This window comes from Marmota monax, unplaced genomic scaffold (assembly GCF_021218885.2).
Source record: "Marmota monax isolate L192 unplaced genomic scaffold, Marmota_monax_Labrador192_F-V1.1 WCK01_AAM20220418_F8-fsc00041, whole genome shotgun sequence".
Classification (NCBI taxonomy): Eukaryota; Metazoa; Chordata; class Mammalia; order Rodentia; family Sciuridae; genus Marmota; species Marmota monax.
Genome location: NW_026695238.1, coordinates 14,530,147 through 14,549,189, shown reverse-complemented (window position 1 = coordinate 14,549,189; position 19,043 = coordinate 14,530,147). Strand labels below are relative to the sequence as shown.

The window sequence follows — 19,043 nt, the reverse complement described above, 5'->3', positions numbered from 1 at the left end:
CCTTTAGTTTGGAGGAATTTGCCTCAGAAGTTGGAAACAACAGGGTACCTCACCCAACTTCAAACACCCTCTGAATTCAGAAATTGCTTCAACTCTGCCCCATGACCCCTGCGGGGGGTAGGGCTCCCACAGGCCCCAGGCGTAACCATAGAAGTTCTCACCTCAGCAGCCTTCCGGGAGGTGCTGTCACCTGACTGAACAGAGAGGCTGGGGAGAAAGCCCCAGAAAGCTTGAGTCTCCCAAAACTATAGACTGTTCCTAAGTTTTTGTTCTCTCCCAAAGCTCAAGATGCAGATGAGATTATAAACCATTGTGATTTTTATTAATTTTTTTACTATAAATATAAAAAAATGTCTGGGCAACCTTATGGCAGCCTCCTTTTAAGAAATAGGAGATACATGTTATAAACAACCTAGAATAAGCATCTTTGTTAAGTCCCTGTGTTATCATGATGGCAGCAAACGTGGAGATGGAAAACATGGAAAGGACATCATTTAACTCATTCAACTGAAAAGCACAAGACTGCATCTGAGGCCTGCATTTGCTTTTGGGTAGTGAAGCAAAGGAGAGTCATTTCATTGCAAAACCCTATCTGGAACCAGGTCTGAGCTCCAGGAAAGAGACATCTGGAGCGGGCATCCCACCTGGTAGGCACTGCTGCCCAGTGCATTTCCCATCACAGGACACAGCAAGTTTGCTATTATCTGATTGCATGGTGGAGTCAGGAACAGGAGGCCCCAGGCTGAGGCTCACCAGCTCAGACAAGGTTGAGGCAGTTGCACTCTGTTCCCCTTGACTGGGGAACACCCAGTGGTCACGCTGCTCTGCTTTTCTGAGGTTATCATAGTTTCTGTCCCAGACTCCACAACAGGCACCAGATTAGAGACATGTACTCCACCCTTATTCATCTCAAGGGCAAACCCACTACTTAGAAAGGTGAAACTTCTGGTTTGGCTGATTTATCCTGGACCCATGGGCCTAATGTGTGACATGGATGGTGTCTCCTCTCTAATTGAGCTAACTTTTGTAAAAGGATGTATTTTTTAGGCCACCACCCAAAACGTGGACATTGTGAACTGGGGCAAAAAAGCTTCAGAGAACAACTCCAAACAGTAGACTACTCAAACAGCACCAAGGAAAAATGGATTTTTGTGAGGGCAAAAGCAGGCAGTAAGGACAGGAGGACAAATGCAGTGACTTCTGAATGGGGCCATTTAGCTGATTTATAAACGATCTCACCAGTGTCCCTGGCTGTGGGAGATTGATGTCTCCTCCTTCTAAAGCTGGGGTCCCCCAGACTTGTTTTCTGGAAAACCAAGGAATAAACTCCAAGGATGCAAATTCGTTATTTTCAGACCTTAATTAACTGGAACCTAATTAGGACTTTTGAGAGTGTTTTTTCTCCCACTTTAAAGGAAAACTTTTTTTTTATTAAGTCAGCATGGTCTAAATGGAGAGAAACTGAACAAAGAGCTATTTGGATGTTTTGCCTTTGGGGGTCTCAGCTTTCTAATTTATAAATTGAAAAGGCCATTGAGGTTTAGATATCAAAAGTCATTTTCAGCAATAAAATGTGGATTCTTGGACATGCCGACAATTTATCAATAATCTGTGAAGGTTCCCTCTCTTCACCATCACACCTCTCCTACTGCTGCGAACTGAGGTCACCCGGCAGTCTTTTCCAGTTTGTTGAGTATTTCACACACTTAATCCAATTGAACTTTACATCAACCTGATGGGGTAATGTCTCTGTTATACCAGAAACCCACATAGTTGGTGTGACTGAGTAGCACTTGATGAGTTATTCTAGAAGTCAGGTAAAGAAGGGAAACATGTAGAACAGATTATATATATACATATACATATACATAAACACACACACACACACATATATATATAATTTTGTGTTTTGGTTTAATTTATATAAGTGCACATTCATTTACTATTGTTGAAAAAGTAAGCCTTTTTAAAAAGTATATGCTAATTAGATTTCCACAGTCTTTTCTGAATGAACTACAATTTATTGTCTTTTACTTACAGTTTAAGCCATTTGTAAAGCAATTTGAATACAGAATGATTCTTGAATTTTAGGATTTCCCCTGCACTTGTACAGTTGTCTCACCTACAGAATGTTTATTTATTTATTTATTTTTGATAGTACTAGAGATGGAACCCAGGCTGAGCACAGTTGGCAACTGCTCTATCACTGAGCTACATCCCCAGTCCTTTTATTTAATTTTATTTTGAAACAGGGAGTCTTGCTAAGTTGCCCAGGCTGGCCTGGAACTTGAGATCCTGCTCCTCAGGTTTCCTAGTAGCTGGGATTACAGGCACGTGCCACCGTACCCAGCAAAAACAGAATTTTCAAACACTCATCCAAATCTTTCCAAAATATTTAACTTAGTTTTTACAAAAACAACACATTTCTTTTTTATGATTGTATTCAATTACTTGACCTAATATTTAGGTAAACTAGATAGTTATTTATATTTAATTACAACAATGCATGACAAGTGCTGGAATCACCTAGGTTCAGGGACATATGCACAATTCCCCTGATCATGGAAGGAAGAGGTGCTAAACAGCGTGAGGGCAGCCATGAGCACCAGGCACTGCTGTGCACAGAGGAAGGGGAGTGCTGGTGAGATGGCTGTGAGCATCCAGGCAGTGAGTTTTAAGAAGACAAGTGGAGCCAGGCGTGGTGGCGCCAAATTCCAGCAACTTGGGAGGCTGAGACAGGAGGTTTGCAAGTTCAAGGCTGGCTGCGCAACTAATGAGACCATGACTCAAAATAGAAAAGGGCTGGAGGGCTCAGTGGTAAAGCACTTGCCTAGCATGCATGAGGCCCTGGTTCAATCCCCAGAACTGGAAAACAAACCAACCAACCCACACAAAACACAAACAAAACTTGCCCACTCACACACACACACACACACACACCAAAAAAACAAAACAAAACAAAAAAACAAACAAACAAACAAACAAAAAATCAGGAGGCAGTAGAAAGGCTGAACTGGAGCTGAGGAGGAAGGTCAGGGCATCATTAGTATCCATGCAGCTGAGAGTTAAAACCAGGAGAGCAGAAGAGTCCATTCAGGGAGGGAATGTGGAGCGAGATGAAAGGAAGGTGGGGAAGATCCCAGTGAATGGGATCCCAGGGTGAGCAGAGGTAGAGGCTTCTAGAAAGGGGACATTACTAGAGATATACAAAGGGAGATTCAGGAGGTGGCCCAAGGGCCTAGTGCAGGACTGATATCCAGGAAGCAAGAATCCAGGGGGTGCTGGGGGTGGCAATTAGAGTGCCTTGGGGATTTGCAGGAAGCACGGAGCCCTGCTGCAGTCTCCTATGCCTTAGTCCCTCTTCCTCCAGCTCATGTCCTCCTCCTGCTATTCTGCCTATCATCTCCCCTGAGCATGCAGAAGGGCAGGAGAGTTCAAGGAGCTGCTCTGACTGCAAGCACAGGCAGGTCTGATCATCCAGGTCCTGAGACCTTACTACTAGGTTGGGGCAGCACCTATTTGCAATGCCTGCTAGGAAGCAGTCATGCAGGATTGTGGCAGAAGGTAGGATGAAATCAGAACCTCCACTGCAAGGTCTTAAAGCAGGGCTGGGGAAAGAAGTCTCTGCAGGGTAAGCTATGCTAATGGTCTGATAAGCAGATCCCTCAGGCAATCCCAGCGATCTTGCTGCTACCCACTCCATTTTTCAGACACATGGAGACAATTCCACAGCACACAATGGCCTGGGGAGGAAAGTGTGGGTCAGAAATACAAATGAAAAAAGATTCCATGATATAAAACATAAGCTCCACTCTTGTAATGTGCTGACAAGCAATGAAGAGAGAATTCCTGGGTCCTAGCTGTTATCAACTCTGGAATATGGAAATTTACCTGATCCAAGTGACAGCTGCCTAAGTCCCAGTGGGCTGACAGTGTCAGAATCACTGCGACTGCAGCCACTGTTTGCTTCAACAGCCAACATTCTCCAGGCTCCTCTCTTCCCTACTTCTTCAGATGTTAAACAAATAACTCTCTTTGAGGAATAAGAAGGGGGGGGCTGGGGCTGGGGCTCAGTGGTAGAGCCCTTGCCTAGCATGTGTGAGGCACTGGGTTCGATCCTCAGCACCATATAAAAATAAAAAAATAAAATTAAGCTAAAAAATCCACATAATATTTTAAAAAATGACATACTGTTTTTTGACCCTCACAATCACACACTGGCCAGCTACTTCCTAAACATGTGTGTCTTCAGTTCTTGCTTTCATGAGAAGGGATTCAAACTAAGAACCTGAAGTGAGGATCAAATCCCAGGCACAGCCTCTCCACAGAAAACAGCAGTGGTTTGCTTGCAGAGCTACCTGCACAGACACCATCTTTTTCTGTGACTGTGTCACCAGGCCTCATGCCTGTGGAGTCTGGAGGGTGGGTGGGAGAGCAGCACAGTGTGGTGGAATGCCTGGGGAAAAGCCAGGAGAGACAAAGACTGCCATGCTGCCTCATCCCACTGGCTTCAGGAATGAGTCAAACTTTACGGCTGCACTGAACAAAACACACTGACCTGATCCAAACGCAGTGCGCCGTCCACAAAGCGCTGTTGGCGAAGCTGTTTTGCGATTCTGTGCAGGTTCAGGACCGCCTGGTGCACTTCCTCGCTGCTGTGTTCTGGGGAGATGGGGGGCAGCTCCTCCTCAGGGATCTTCTCAGATGGGCTTTCAATCATGCTCTGAGCATGCTCATAGCTCAGTTTGGTGCAGGAGCGGATGATGGTCCGGCCAAACCACTCCTTGAGGATCTGCAGAGACAGACACATTGTGAAAAAGCTGGGAGGATATGCTTTTCCAGGATTTTCTTCATTCAAGCCTTCACCACACAAACTCAACAAAGATTTATGGAGTGCTTGACCTTGTGCTCAGGATGCTGTTACACAGTTGAATCAGACATGGTTGCTGCTGCCCTCAAGCAGCTGGGACTCTACCAGACCTGGGCTGAATTCGATAGGCAGTGAAAGTCTACGAAGGTCCCCAAACACACCTCGAAGAGTGAAAAGCCTGTGAGAATCTTCTTCATTAGTTTTAGGAGAGTGGTCATCAATTCATAACTTGGGGCAAGAGGAAGGGACAGTTGCCAGAGATGTGACAGATGATGTCTGGGCTTGGTAATGGCTGAGGAGGAAGGAAAGGGGAGAAAGTAGGGCCATGGACAGAAGCAGAGGACACAGGTGAGGAGGAAGGATGAGTGGACAATGGGAAAACCAATTTCCACATGTCTATGTAGAGAAAGAACAGGGTTTTGGACAACAATCCCTTACTGTGAGGGACTGTCCTGTCATTATTAAATGTTGAGCAGGATCCCTGGCCTCCACCCACTAGAGGCCAGTAACATCCCCCCTCCCCAGCTAATAACCAGAAATGTCTCTAGACATTGCCAAGTATCCCCTGGGGAAAAAGCCCAGACTCCAGGGGCTATGCCAGCTCAGTGGTGGAGCTTGATGAATGCAGAGATTACTTTGAGGTATATTTCAGTCTTTCAATTTCTCTGTATTTTCTATAAGCCTTTATGGTTTTAAGAAGAAAATAAAATAAAACATGAAAATTCTGGGGGGACTTCTAAGTCTGAGGTGCAGATTGAGATCCAGATGAGGGTATCTATAGGGCATCTGGGGTGCTGGCTCAGGGCCTGAGATGGTGGCTGGTCTGGTTCAGAGAGCTGGCACCACCCCTCCAGGGGCTCAAGGAAGGAAGAGACGGGCTGTGTTCCCCTATACCTGCCCATGCAGGGAAAAGGGAAGCCAGAGGATGAGAACAGAAGAAAAATAAGAGGGTCCAGAAAGGAAAAGACCAGGTATGTCTAGTGGTAGGAAAAGGGGCGTGGGGGAGAACTGTTAGAAAAAAGGACACTGACATGCAACAAGACCATTTAAAATGGCACTTCCTACGAGACAGGCACTGATGACCCACTTTCCACACGGCAGCTACTGATTCTCCCAACAGTCCTATGAGGTAGGAAGTTTATGAACCTCATTCTTCAGTCAGGAAACCAAGGCACAGAGAAAAAAAGTAATTTGTCCAAGGCCATGTCACTACAGAATGGCAAAGGGGAACAGAACCCAGGTAGTGAGTGCCACCTCAGTGTTTAGCTCTAACTCACCAGTGTCACACAGCACCATCTGAATGTCAAGAGGATTAAAAGAAAGAGAAGTCCAGGCATGTAGCACTGCACCTAGCACTCGGGATGTCAGAAAGACTGCACACTCCGGACACCCTGGGCCGGGCTCCTCTGCCTTCAGGGCAGCCAGAACTTTGTCTCCATCATCCTCAGCCTCAAGCATGTGTCCATATGCCACTCAAAAAGTGACACTTCAGGGCTGGGGCTATGGCTCAGTGGTAGAGTGCTTGCCTAGCATGTGTAAGGCACTGGGTTCGATTCTCAGCACCATGTATAATTAATAAATAAAATAAAGGTCCATTAATGACTAATAAAAATATTTTTTAAAAAAGTGACACTTCTTGAACGGGTCATGATATGAAAAAGTCTGGGAAGCTTTGGGTGGGGGATGAGCATATGGCTAAGCAGAGGCAATGCAATTACTGTGGATGGTGGTTTCCAGAAGACTGACGAGAAGGAAAGCCGTTGAGAACCATGACAGAGGGTGCATTCATTGTGTTTACAGGGTAGGGAGAAGAAACCAGTATGGAAGGAAGACTGAGTACATAGAAAAACAACAGGACCTGGGGTTAAATGGAGGTGATGGAGGCCATCCATCCAGTGTGGGAAGAGAGGCCTGGGGAGGCAGGCAGGGAGGAGGGGGATGAGCCCCAGGGGAAAAAGAGTGAAGTAGGGAGTGCTCACACCAGAGAGCCCCAGTCTATGCAGGAAAGGATGAAGGAGACAGTTCAAGGCTCTAGGGCCTGAGGAAAGTGGAAAAGTTCCAAGATGCAGACTGTGGGAATCATGATTCTGAAGCAAGGGAAGGCAGCAGAGCTGAGTGATTGGGGGTGAGGGCATGCAAGAAGGGGTGAGCATTGGTCAGGAGCGGAACCTTCAAGTCTGGGCATGCAACACCCTCTTGCTCTTCACCAGCCAAACCACTCTGTTCACAGCCTCAGAGACGATGCCTCCCATGAACAGCCCTCAGAAGGTCTGTATGTAAGTGCTCCTCTAGGGCAGAGCCCAGCTCAGGACTGCCTACCCGACAAGGCCTTCATGGACACATCTGCTAAGCTGACAGGCTACAGAAAGCCCTCTGGTGCCCACATCCTCCCTTTAAAGAAGAATCAACACTGTCAAAAAATGGCAGCCCTGAGATGGAGGATGAGAATGATGACAATCATTCATGTCTTGCATTCATTCAGTGCAAAGAGCTATAGAGAGTTGTGCATTTAATTTTTTCTTAAAAAAAAAAATACAATCCTGAAACTATGCTTTCCAGATTATTCCAAGAACTAGGAGGAACTCAAATGCACATTTGAGTCTTACACTGTGGCAAGCAGGACCTGAAGCCGGCTCTTGGGAGCTCCTGTGCTGTAGGCAAGGGTGCCCACAGTGCCAATCCAGTCCTGTCCAACAGCTGGGGGTGCCCTGTGCAGGAGGGAGCCCCTTCCAGGGCAGCCCAGGCTTGCCCTACACACCACATTTCCTGAAGAGAGCTGCTCCAACCTCCTCTAGAATGACAGGGCCACGGCCTCTTCATTCTTGTGGTCTCAGTGTTTTCCCCTGGAGAGTCGGCTTGCTTCCGTTTCTCCCTTTCCTTCCAAATCCAGTCCCTCCTCCCGTGTGTCCATATTGTGTTTGTTAGACAGCCTGTCTTCCACTCGCTCAGGGAATCCAGCTTCCACCCCACGCCACGCCTCTCTTTCTCACAGGTCACAAGTGGCCTCGTGGATTCCTTCCTGTGCCCAGGTCACAAGGTGTGTGGCCTCCCGGGGTCTGTGTTCTTTTTCCCTAGAGGATGCTCTGAGCAGGTGACCTCAGCACCCTAAGGGGCATTTGTTTTCACCTAAGCTGTGGGGCCACGAACTGCTTTAGAATCTAATGAGAGCCCTGATGAGATTCACCCCACAACATGTGCATGAAATTTGGCAGCAAGCTGCGTGAGGTACCCCAAGCCTATGCACACCTTCTCCATGCATACCTTTGTCGCTCTCTCTGAACCCTCTGATTGCTGAGCCCTGACCAGGGGCTTCATGTAATCTCGGGGAGTTCTTAAAGTTCATTACCTGGCCCTTTCCCAAATCAGATGCCCCCGCCCCCAGCTTGTTTACTGCCATCCTGGCGGCACATGCAGTTCACCTGAAGTACCGCTCCCTGTCCAATGGGCACCTCTGCTCTTTTGCTTCCTTCTCAGTCAAGGCAGAAGTCCCTTCCCAACAACACACCTGGATGCTGCCAAGCTGGGGCCTGAGTTGGTGTTTCCTGAAGCTCTTTCCCCTGGCTTCAGCCCTCCCCTCACAGCTGCATCTCTGGAAATCTGCCCTGATCTTCTTTTTAAACATACAAAGGGTTGAGGAGGAGGCCTGGAGTCACACCTGACAGTCACTAAAATAATTATGAGGCTAGGAAAAGCGGCCTGAAACCACCTCTGGGAAGGAAGGGTGCCTGTGGCAGCTGCAGCGGGAAAGCAAAGATCCACCCAGAGGGGACCAGGAGCAGCCAGCCCCAGCGTGGAAGGCAGGCCTCTCTGGAGGGAACACCTCATTAATTTCCAATTTGGAAACTGTACTCACATCAACGCCCAGTCCATAACCAGGGCCAGTGGCAGAAGACAAAAGGACAAAGGGTTTTTCATGGAAAAAGTTAAAAAGCCACGAGGAGATGCATAAACAAAACCCTTCAGAAGAAGATCATGTCCTGCTTCTGCGGAATCACAGGACTCGGACCACTCCTGCGGCAGGCAGCAAGTTTGCTGCACACACTCTGAGACATTAGTGCTGAGAATGTCAGGTTAACAGAGTCGGCCCTGACTGCAGGGCATTGCTGGGAAAACCCTGGGCCAACTAGGAGCCCACACCATCCACTGTGCACGGCACCTCTACATCCAGGAAGACTGAAACAGCCCAGCACCCTCAGTCCCAGACCCTGACATCCCACACAGGCGGGGGAGGGGGAGTCCCTTATTCAGCCTGTTCAACAGCTGAGAAAACAGACTTCCTGAGAGTCACACAAGCTCCCAAGTGGCAGCCATGGGCAGATCCACAACCAAAGGCTTAGATTCAAAGTCTATTTTTTCTTATATTTCAGCTGAATGTCATAAAATAGAAAAGCGAGAGATGTGAAATAAAGAAGCAAATGTACCTCAAATGCATATCAACTTTCTATAGTTTAAAGAGACAACGGTGTGAGGAAACCTTTGAACACTGTGTCCTAATACCATTCAAATGTATTTTAAAACTTATCCTCTGAAAAATGTCAGCCCCTTAGTAAGACACCTCTGGTTCTAAAAACTGCTAATGGGGTTAATTTATAATTTTAAATAATAAGATGTAAAATCACTTCTGCAGCAACTCTGAGTCCCATCTATAAAATGTTTAGTTCAAAAGACATCTTAGAAAGAAACATTTTCCTGACTGAAGCAAAACCAGGCTGTTTGAGTGGCAACGGCGGGAAAAGGGGTGGGTAAAAGAGAAGCCAAATGTGCCAAGAAGAAAGCATCTGACAAAGAAGTGGGCAGAAAGAGGAGGGCTGGAAGACAGCAAGGGGCAGGTCAAAGGAAGGACTGCCTAGTGAAGGCCTTGGAAGCAGCAGGCAGAGGCTGGGGGGTAGCTGAGGAGTAGGGGACTCTTCCACTAGGCCCACCCCTGTAGTAGGCCCAATGTGATGGGGTGAGACCCAGGTTTTTCTTAAAAAACATGAGAGCCTGAGCATACCTGCAATCCTAGTGACTTGGGAGACTGAGGCAGGAGAACTGCAAGTTCAAAGTTCAAGTTCAAGGCTAGCCTCAGCAACTTAGCAAGACCCTGCCCCCCCCACAAGCAAAAGAAAAAAAAAAAAAAAAAAAAAGCCTGGGGATAGAGCTCAGTGGTAAAGTGTCCCTGGGTTGAATTCCTACTACCAAACAACAACAAACAAAAATAACAACTAACCAATCAAACAAATATAAAACTTCCCCAAAACAAAGAGAGCCACCAGGCTAAAATGAAGTTGTAAATAGCAAGACTTGTGCCCCAGCAGCAGCAAGCTCCATTTATACCTGAGAGCTCACTTGCTCCGTATTGGCACACAGAGGCCACATCCTGGAGTGTTCCATGGCTGCACTGTCGGGGTCCCAGAGGAAGCATGCAGAGGCCCACCAGAACCCTCTGCCCAGGGCACAGGCTGCAGAGGGCCTCATGTCTGTCAGCCTGTTTTAGTTCCTAAGTCAGTTTGTTTATGTGCTAGAATTCTCTCCAAGATTTATTTGTATAGCAAAAAATGCCTAAGTGTACTGAGCACTCTTCTGCTCTCCAAGGTGGCCTGCCATTGAGCTTGCCCACTGGTCCTGAGGGCTAGAACCAGGTCCCTTCCCATTCTGACCTATTGACAGCTGTCTAAACTTCTGAGGAAGGAAGTGGAGGAAGCTTCCTCGAATTGTTTGCCTGGCACACCAAACCCTGAGAGCTGCAGGAAACGTGAGGAGATCCCAGAGGCTCTGATGGTGCTGAGGCAGGAATTTCATTCTGGTAACAGTGGATGAGGGTGCTATGCCCGAGCGGGCCTTGAAAGCATCCCCTTTCCCACAGGGCAGTGGGAGGAATCCTTAAAGCTCATCTTTGAGAGGCCTGAGGGTGTGGGAAGGAAACTGGAGGCTAGGGGGAGAAAGCAAGGAAGGAAAGTGGGAGTGCACTTGTTTTAGAGCCCAGGACAGCCCACTCTGTTCTTTCTGATACTCAGGAGCCATGTCTTCAGGTTCAAGTCAAACCCACTGTTAATAACATCAAAACGTGGGAGAAAAGCTGATTAAAAGGAATTTTTACCTCCTGGCATGACCATCTTATAAATAATAAATGTCTTACTTTGTTTCATTTCTTGAAAATATTTCATTTTGAATTCTTATTTTAAGTCCAAGCAAAATCTGTTCAGTTCAGTTCTGTGATTCCCCTGAAGTGACCTTAGGTAAGCCATCTCATTGTGCCTTCATTAGGAAATGGGACATGCAGGGCACAGAACACAGCAAAGTTCTTCCCAAAGCACCCTTGTCCCAGAGCTGTTGCTACAGGCCTGAAATAAAACAATTCTGCTCCGCCTCTGGTAATGACTAAAGATAGATATTCTGGGAACTTTCTCCTTATTCTCAGAACCAGTTTTTGAAGCTATTGTCTCATGGGAAGCTGCATGGGCAAGGTTTCCACTACAGCGTCCGAGGATGAAACACATCAACCAGTGAGTGCTCTGCTTCTTACCACCAACTGAAGCCCCAGGTTGCATGATACTACACACAAGCCTTGCTACAGACCATGATGACCCAGGGAGAGCATAGAATTTTTTCTTTTTCTTTTGGCAATCCTGGGGATTGAACCCAGGGGCACTCTACCACTGACTTACTTCCCCAGCCCTTTTTATTTTAAGACAGGGTCTTGCTAAATTGTCCAGGCTGGCCTTGAACTTGAGATCCTCTTGCCCCAGCCTCCTGAGTTGCTGGGATTACAGGTGTGCACCACTGTACCTGACCAGCATTTTATTTTTCAAGTTTCACAAGATTCCTAGCAGTGGCAGATGGCAGGCCAGCAGCAGGACATGAAACTCTACAGGGGTCATCATGGGGACAGCAGGATTGTGCAGAAGCTGAATGGGGTAGTTTGAGGCTTTGTTCAACCCTCAGCACTTGGCTTGCAAAGTGGGGAAGGTTGCTGTGGATGCAATGCTTACCAAGAGACCACCTTTCTAACAAGGCAGAAAGAATAAACAGGTGTGCGAATCACTGTATGAAATATTTTCAGCATTTTCTGGGTATGGGCACTGTACTATGGGCGGAGAGGTAAAACCTCAGGAATGGTACTGCTTATAAGGAGTTTATAATCTTGCAGGATAACAGATCTGTGCACAAATGGCTCTAAAGTCCAGGGAAAGAGGACAGGTGCTGAGGGGGTGGAAAGATGGGAAAACGGATTCTGACAGGGAGGACAATGCCCTTCCATTTAAGCACCTTCTCAAAATCTAGGGCATCCCACTCCCCCACCCCATATTCACTCCATTTAGGATGAGAGACTCCCCAAATCTATCTCTTCTCCCTTGTCTTGTCTGTTCACCTTACCACTCAGCCTACAAACATAATCCAGCATCTCTCATTTGCTTACTTAAAATAAAAGAAAAAAAAATCAAAATATTTTTTTACTTTTCTAATTGGTATTATGAATTCATTATAGGAAACTTTACAAATATGGGTGGGAAAAAGAAAAATTAAAAATCTATTCATCCATCACCAGGAGATCACTACCATTTCTGTTTGGGGCTATTAATTTCATATCTTCAATACCTTATACAGTATGTGAAGACAGCAAGTATCCCCAGCATACTGAGTGGGTGGATGAGTGACTATCCCTGACTCTCGTGAAGAAGTGGCATCATAGCTGCATCTCAAAGCATAAGCTGCATCCTTGTTGGCAGAGTTGAGGGGAAGCATCTTCAAGGAAGAGGATGGAGCACATGAGAAGTCTTGGAAGCCTTGTGGCTCCCTCTTAAGCCAAATGAATCCTTCAGTAGCAAGAGAAGAGATGGAGGGGGGCTGGAGGATGGATGGCAAATGGTCACAGAGGGTGGAGGTCTTTTATATCAGACTCTAGAGATCAGACTTTTGGGGCTAATTATCACATGCAGTCAGAGGAAGTTGAGTAAGAGGATGATCACTAGGGAAACAGAATAGAGGTCACAGTCTATACCACTGGTCCCAGGATAAGATGGCAAAGATGTGAACTGGGATGGTGGCAGTGGTACAGAAAGAGAGGACTGATTAGAGAGGCCCACCACAAAGGTAGCCCTGCTAGAATGTAGAACTCTTAGAGGTAGTAGATGTGAAGCAGGCTGGCCACTTTAAAGTCTGGGTAGCTTGGTTGTCACTGATGCCATTAAAAGATCCAGAGAACACAGGGTTTAAACTCAGGTTGCAAGAGGGGCATTATTATTGCAGAAAGAGAGGGGAAAGGCAGAGAGGAAAGTTGATCAAGTAGATCCAACTGGATGCTCTCTGGTTTCCAAGAAGGAGAAATGAAAGTTACCAGAGGAGAATGGTGGGTCTTGAATGAAAGAGGGATGAGAAGCAGCACAGAAAGGTGAAGCCTAGGAATAAAGGTCTGGAATAGCTACCTTAGCAATTAGTAAAAGAATTCCTAAGTAGTATTAAGGCTCTGCTAAAGAAAGTCGGCCTGTACTCTGCACAACATTCTTCTCTCAACGCGTGCTTCTTGAGGCAGGAAGTAGAGTTTCCCTAGAGCTCCAGGAACAGGCCCAGACTGGAATGGCATTAGGAAGAGGTGGGTAGCAAAACTTGAGCTTAGTGGATTAAGGCCACAGAAGCTGAAGATGGGAGCTGTTGCACAGGAGAGAGCTCATCATAAGTGATCTCCACATGAGCAAAGATGCTTCAGCAAGAGAAGCAAGTCTGTTTCCAAGTTGGCTCTGGATTCCATGGGTCTCTAGCAGAAGAAAGAGAAAGCAGAGAGGAGGGGGCATCCCATTTTAAAGGCTTTTGGCTTTTGTTCTGATGAGAGATTGGAGAATTTTAAAAGAGAGATAAGACCTAGTTTAAGATTTAGAAGGCTCCTTCTGACTGCCATGTGGGGAGAAGATAAATGGGCAAGAGCCAAAGCTGGAAGAACAGCCAGGAGGCCTCTGAATTAGTTCAGGCAAGAGACAGCAGCTGGAACCCCTGCCACAGTGCTCAAGGTGATAAGGAAGGGGACAGATTCAGAGAGATTTAGAAAGCAAAGCCAAGATGACTTACTGGCAGACTGGATGTGGGTGGGGTGGATGGTAAGAGAAAGACCAAAGCAGTGAAAAAGGACCCCATGGCTTCTGGCTTGAGTAAATGGCTGAAGTGTCCTCTTTTGGAGCACCCTCTAGGTCCTAATGGATGCTGGCACATGGCAGCATCCCAGTTGTGGCAGGGGAGGCAGGCTGGGGACAGCTGCAGCCAGGGAGGCCTTCCTTGCATCCTTCTCATCTGTGACCCTGAGACTCCTACTAAGTCAGCTTTGTTGCAGGTGATTTTCTTCAAAGTCTGACACAAGAATATTCACAGAGGTGACCTTGTATTTCAGGTGTCTCTGAGAACTGGTCTTCGGTGAGTGTCAGATGAGACAGAAGTGCCAGAGGTGTTCAGGAGGTGATAAGGCCACTGGATGGATATGGTAGAGCTGATTTTGTGGTTCCAGAGTTGCATTTTACAAAAAGCACAAAATTTACTTGGGTAACTTTTCCCTTGTGACAATATTTAATTACAAATGTCAAGATTAGAAAACAATGTTCTTAAAACAAACACATGAAAAATATGCTAAAAATAGATTCTTAAACATTTATTGACCTAAACATTGGGGCACTGGCTTGATGAAAGCAAAACTATCCAAGATTTTCTTGTGGGTGTTAAAAAAAAAAAAAAAAAAAGTAGTAGCCTTCCAATGGTGGACCACGCCTACCCCAGAGAGTAAGGCAGGCCAGTAGCCTAAGGAAAACCTTCACTTTGGCACCAGGTAAAAGTGGCAGCCATGTGGGAGGAGTGGGGACACAATGCTGCTGGCCCTGCTCTGGCTCCTTCTAACAAAGCCCAAGCCCTTTTGCTAAAAGAGACTATAAGCAAACCCAGCCTCCTGGCTCTGGCCACACAGGCTTTGAGTTCCTTCCTCTTTATTCATTTGGGTTCTTGATGCAGGGCTGCCCTCAGGGCCTCCTCTGGCACCCTGATCTCTCATCTGATTCTGAATCTGTGCCCCTCTAGCTTAACTCAGGCTTTGCTTACTAGCATCTTAAACAAGCATTCCTTGGATACAAATGTGGAATCAGACCTTTCATTATGGGCCCCTACTGCAGGTAAGAGATACTCAGGACTAACCAACCGGTCTACCTCTCATGTGGTCCCCTGGTCTCTGGGTAGGGTATTTGGATAACCACAGTGGGCCTTGCCCTGCTAGTCTCTGTCCTTAGTTCCAACCCTGGTCCTTCCTATCTTGTGTGGTTAGACAGAGGCCCAGCACCTTTCCTGGCCCCATGCTTTCACCTGCCCTGCAGCACCTTGTGAAGAGCAGAAGCCCTAAGCACCCGGCACTGCCTCGAACAGAAACCCCAAAGGGCAACTGTGTGTCAGGGTTTGCCGCTTTCTAGTGCTTCTTTTATGACCCTCATATTTTAGAAGCACATTAGATCAGGCAGTTTTTATTTCTCGGGTCTGATCCTGGCAGGCATAATTCAGATTCAACGTTCTTCTCTGTTGACTCAAGTTAGTTTTCTTCTACAGGCTTTTATTTTCTATTTAGTTAAACTTTTGCAAAAATAAGCATTTATAAAAATATAAAAGTTATACATGTTTTCAAAAAACATTAGAAAATCCAAAAAAGTAGAAAAAATTACTCATAGTTTTACTACCCAAACACAACCACAGTTGGCATTCTGTTTTATTTCCTTCTGATCTTTTTCCATTCATTTTCCCCCCATGCTTGCTCTCACCCCCACCAGAATATGAGTGCTGGCATACTGTACTCATAATTCCTTCTCTGCATTTCAGATAATGTTTGCCTCTTAAACCTTAGAAAGGAACTTTTTACCAGATAGGAGCCATAAAAACCCAAAGTAACGTGTGTATTTTCTTTTTTCATTTCAATTTGGACAAGTCCATTGGAGATACTCAGGGAAATGTGTTATGGGTTCTGGATGGCACCATGGCATTAGCGTCCATTGTTAGGTATGCTACAGGGTTGTGTTTTTTTTTTTTTTTTAATTTTTTTTTTAGTTGTAGGACACAACACCTTTATTTTATTTATTTATGTGGTGCTGAGGATCAAACCCAGTGCCCCATACATGCAAGGCAAGCACTCTACCACTGAGCCACAACCCCAGCCCCAGGGTTGTGTTTATATTAAAGGAAGTCCACAGTTTTTAGAGTTGCATATGAAAGTACATGTAAGTGAAAGGACCTGACTATGGTTTATTTCAAAACACCGTATCAAAAACCAAAATCTTAACAGTAGTTGAATTTGGGAGATGTGCAAAGAGCATTTATTGTGCTATTTTCTTTACTTTCAGGTATATCTGAAAAATTGCAGGTTAAAAATTTAAAAATAAAATATACATAGTTACAATAATCACATAGTTTTAAAGGCTTGTTATGAAAGACAGTAACCTTCTGTTCCCCTCTCGTCTGTCCCTCCCCATGGTAACCGCTTTTTTTTTTTTTTTTTTTTTTGGTGCCTGGGATTGAACACAGGGGCACTTAACCACTGGGCCACCACATCCCCAGCCCTTTTTATATTTTATTTAGAGACAGGGTCTTCCTGGATTGCTTAGGGCCTTGCTAAGTTCCACAGATTCTTTCTTGGGGATCTCTGAGACCTTTCAGGGGTCCATGAGGTCAAAACTGGTTTCATAATAACACTAAGGCACTGCATGGCTTGTCCCATGTATTGATATTACACAGATAGTCCAAAAGCACTGAGGGGTTTGGGTATTGCTGTTTGGGTATCAATCACCAAATTATGGTCTTGTGGGTCAAATCCAATCTGCCAACTGAATTTAAATAAAGTTTTACTGGCACAGAGCCAAGCTGTTTCATTTACCTATCATCTGCTCCCCTGCTAGAGTGTGAGAGTTTCATAGCTATGACCGAGAAGGTGGCTTGTAAAATCAGAGATATTCACCATTTGGGCCTTTATAGGAAGTGTCTTAAACCCTGATCCAGGTGATTCCTTCTGTTCTTCCCTGTGCTGATTTATGTTTCCTATGTCCAATATCTTTTTCTTTCTTTTTTTGGGGGGCGGGGTATTGGGGGTTGAACGCAACCACTGAGCCACATCCCCAGCCCTATTTGTATTTTATTTAGAGACAGGGTGGGGTGGGGGGGTGGGTCTCACTGATTGGCTTAGCGCCTTGCTTTTGCTGTGGCTGGCTTGGAACTCCAATCCTCTGCCTCAGCCCCCTGAGGTGCTGGGATTATAGGTGTGCACCACTACGCCCGATTCTTTCTCTTTTTTGATTTACTCCTTCATTCTGGTGAAGCCTATTCTCTGGCAGCTTTCTGAGAAACAGTGTACCAGAAGTACTTTTTGTCTCAAAATGTCCTCTCCTACTCTTGCAGTTTACTGAAAGCTAGGTACAAAACTTTGATATGGAGATCACAGACTTTCAGACATGGAGGTTTTCACTGTCACGTGGCTTCTAGAGTTGTGGTAGAAAAGTACTAGTTATTCTGGTTTCTGATCTACTGTAGATGATCCCCTCCTGCATCTTATTCTTTGTCTCCAGGGTTCTAGAATTCTCTGGTGGTGTGTCTTGGTGTGTCTTGGAGACATGTTTCCACCACTATGCTGGCAGCGAGCTCTTCCAATCTGGAATCATGTCTTCCAGAAACAGAGCATTTCCTAGAATGATTTTGCCCACCCCACCCCCATATTTGTTTAATTGGTATATTATGGTATACATAATGGTGGGATTCATGGTTCCATGTTTTTACATGCCTGTTGATCATTTCTTTCCTTCTGATCTCTTTGCTATTTCTAGTATACTCGTTGAGCAGATGCTGGATACCTTGGACTGGTCCTCTAATTTTCTTATCATTTCTATCTCTTTCTGGGATAATTCTTCAACTTCACTTCCAACTGGAATCTTGAATCTTTTTCATTTCTTCTATCTTGTGATATAGATAACTCCCTTTAAAAAATTCTATAAAGATATCATTTTTTTTCCTTGTTAGTGTGTTTTGTCCTAGTTGCTTTTCTTTATTAGATTACTTTACCTTTCTATGTAATATTAGACACTCTCCTCTTGGTTGTCCCTTCAGACATGAAAGTGAAATACTAAAAAAACTGTGATAGGGCAGTGGGGCTCACTGTCTGTGAGCTTTACTGCAGAAGAGAGCTGGGCTGCTCCTTGGGAAACCCTTAAGGTTATTAGTATGCCTTTATTATTTACTACTCAGACTCTTCAGAGAAAGATGTTTCCATCTCCTAACTCATGGGTGCAGGCCTGGCCCCCAGAACTCTGGAGCTGGTGGAAAGAACTTTCAGTATGCCAACATTCACTCAATCCCTAGGCCCAGCAGCACCGAGTGTGTCATTGTGCCTCAGTTCAGACACCTTCCTCTGTCCTGTCCAGAGAATAAATTTCTGGTCTTCTGTGTAGAACATGGGAACTAATCTTTTTTAAAATAAACTTGCAACTGATACTGTTGCAGCCTCATATTCACCCACCCCTCCCCACCTTCCAGAGTTATCTAGTGCTGTCAATTTCTGGATTTTTTTGTTTTTGTTTTTGGCTTCCTCTGTTGCTGGCTCAGGAATCAACTTTCTCAGGACTGCTAAGTCAGTTACCACTCATCCATCTGCTACCCAGCTTCCAAAATTTTGTTGCTGTTGTCTCCTCTCCCACTCTCTTTGTCCTTGTGGGTTTATGTCTTCAAAAAAAAAATTCTCTTTATTGTTGTTTTAGTGAGGTTTGGGAGGGAATGAAAGTAAATGTGGGTATTCGATCTTCCATCTTCATTTGGAGTCTCTTAATAATAATTACCTTTTTTTAAAACTTCTATTAAATATTACAGCATAAACATTTGCCATGTTCTTCCATGGTCTTTGTAATCAGCTTTAGTAACTGTATAACATTCCAGATTAGGCACCATAGTTTATTTATCATTACCCTATTCTGGATGTGCAGAGCTGTTGTTCTGGGGGAAGAAACTGCTTTTTTTCCATCTTTCTTTACCAGCTCCCTTCTTCCCCACGTCTGGGACATGCTTGCTGATGTTCCACAGTGCCCCGGGGTTTCGTACCCTGTGTCTTGACACAGTGCTACCTTGCTGCCTGGCCTACACACCCCCAGTCACCCTGCACCCTGATGCAGCACTCATCTTTTGAAATACCACATTCCTCATGAAA

General features: G+C 45.5%; 1 protein-coding gene across 7 annotated transcripts in view; it reads right to left on the bottom strand.

The window, feature by feature from the left end:
- Dis3l2 (DIS3 like 3'-5' exoribonuclease 2) overlaps positions 1 to 19,043 on the bottom strand; it is a 335,522-nt gene that overhangs the window by 59,982 nt on the left and 256,497 nt on the right. For all 7 annotated transcript variants that reach the window (XM_046439665.2, XM_046439664.2, XM_046439663.2 and 4 more), the window contains one exon: positions 4,559 to 4,792. In XM_046439665.2, the coding sequence (XP_046295621.1) occupies positions 4,559 to 4,792 (234 nt within the window). The remainder of the gene's footprint in view (positions 1 to 4,558; positions 4,793 to 19,043) is intronic.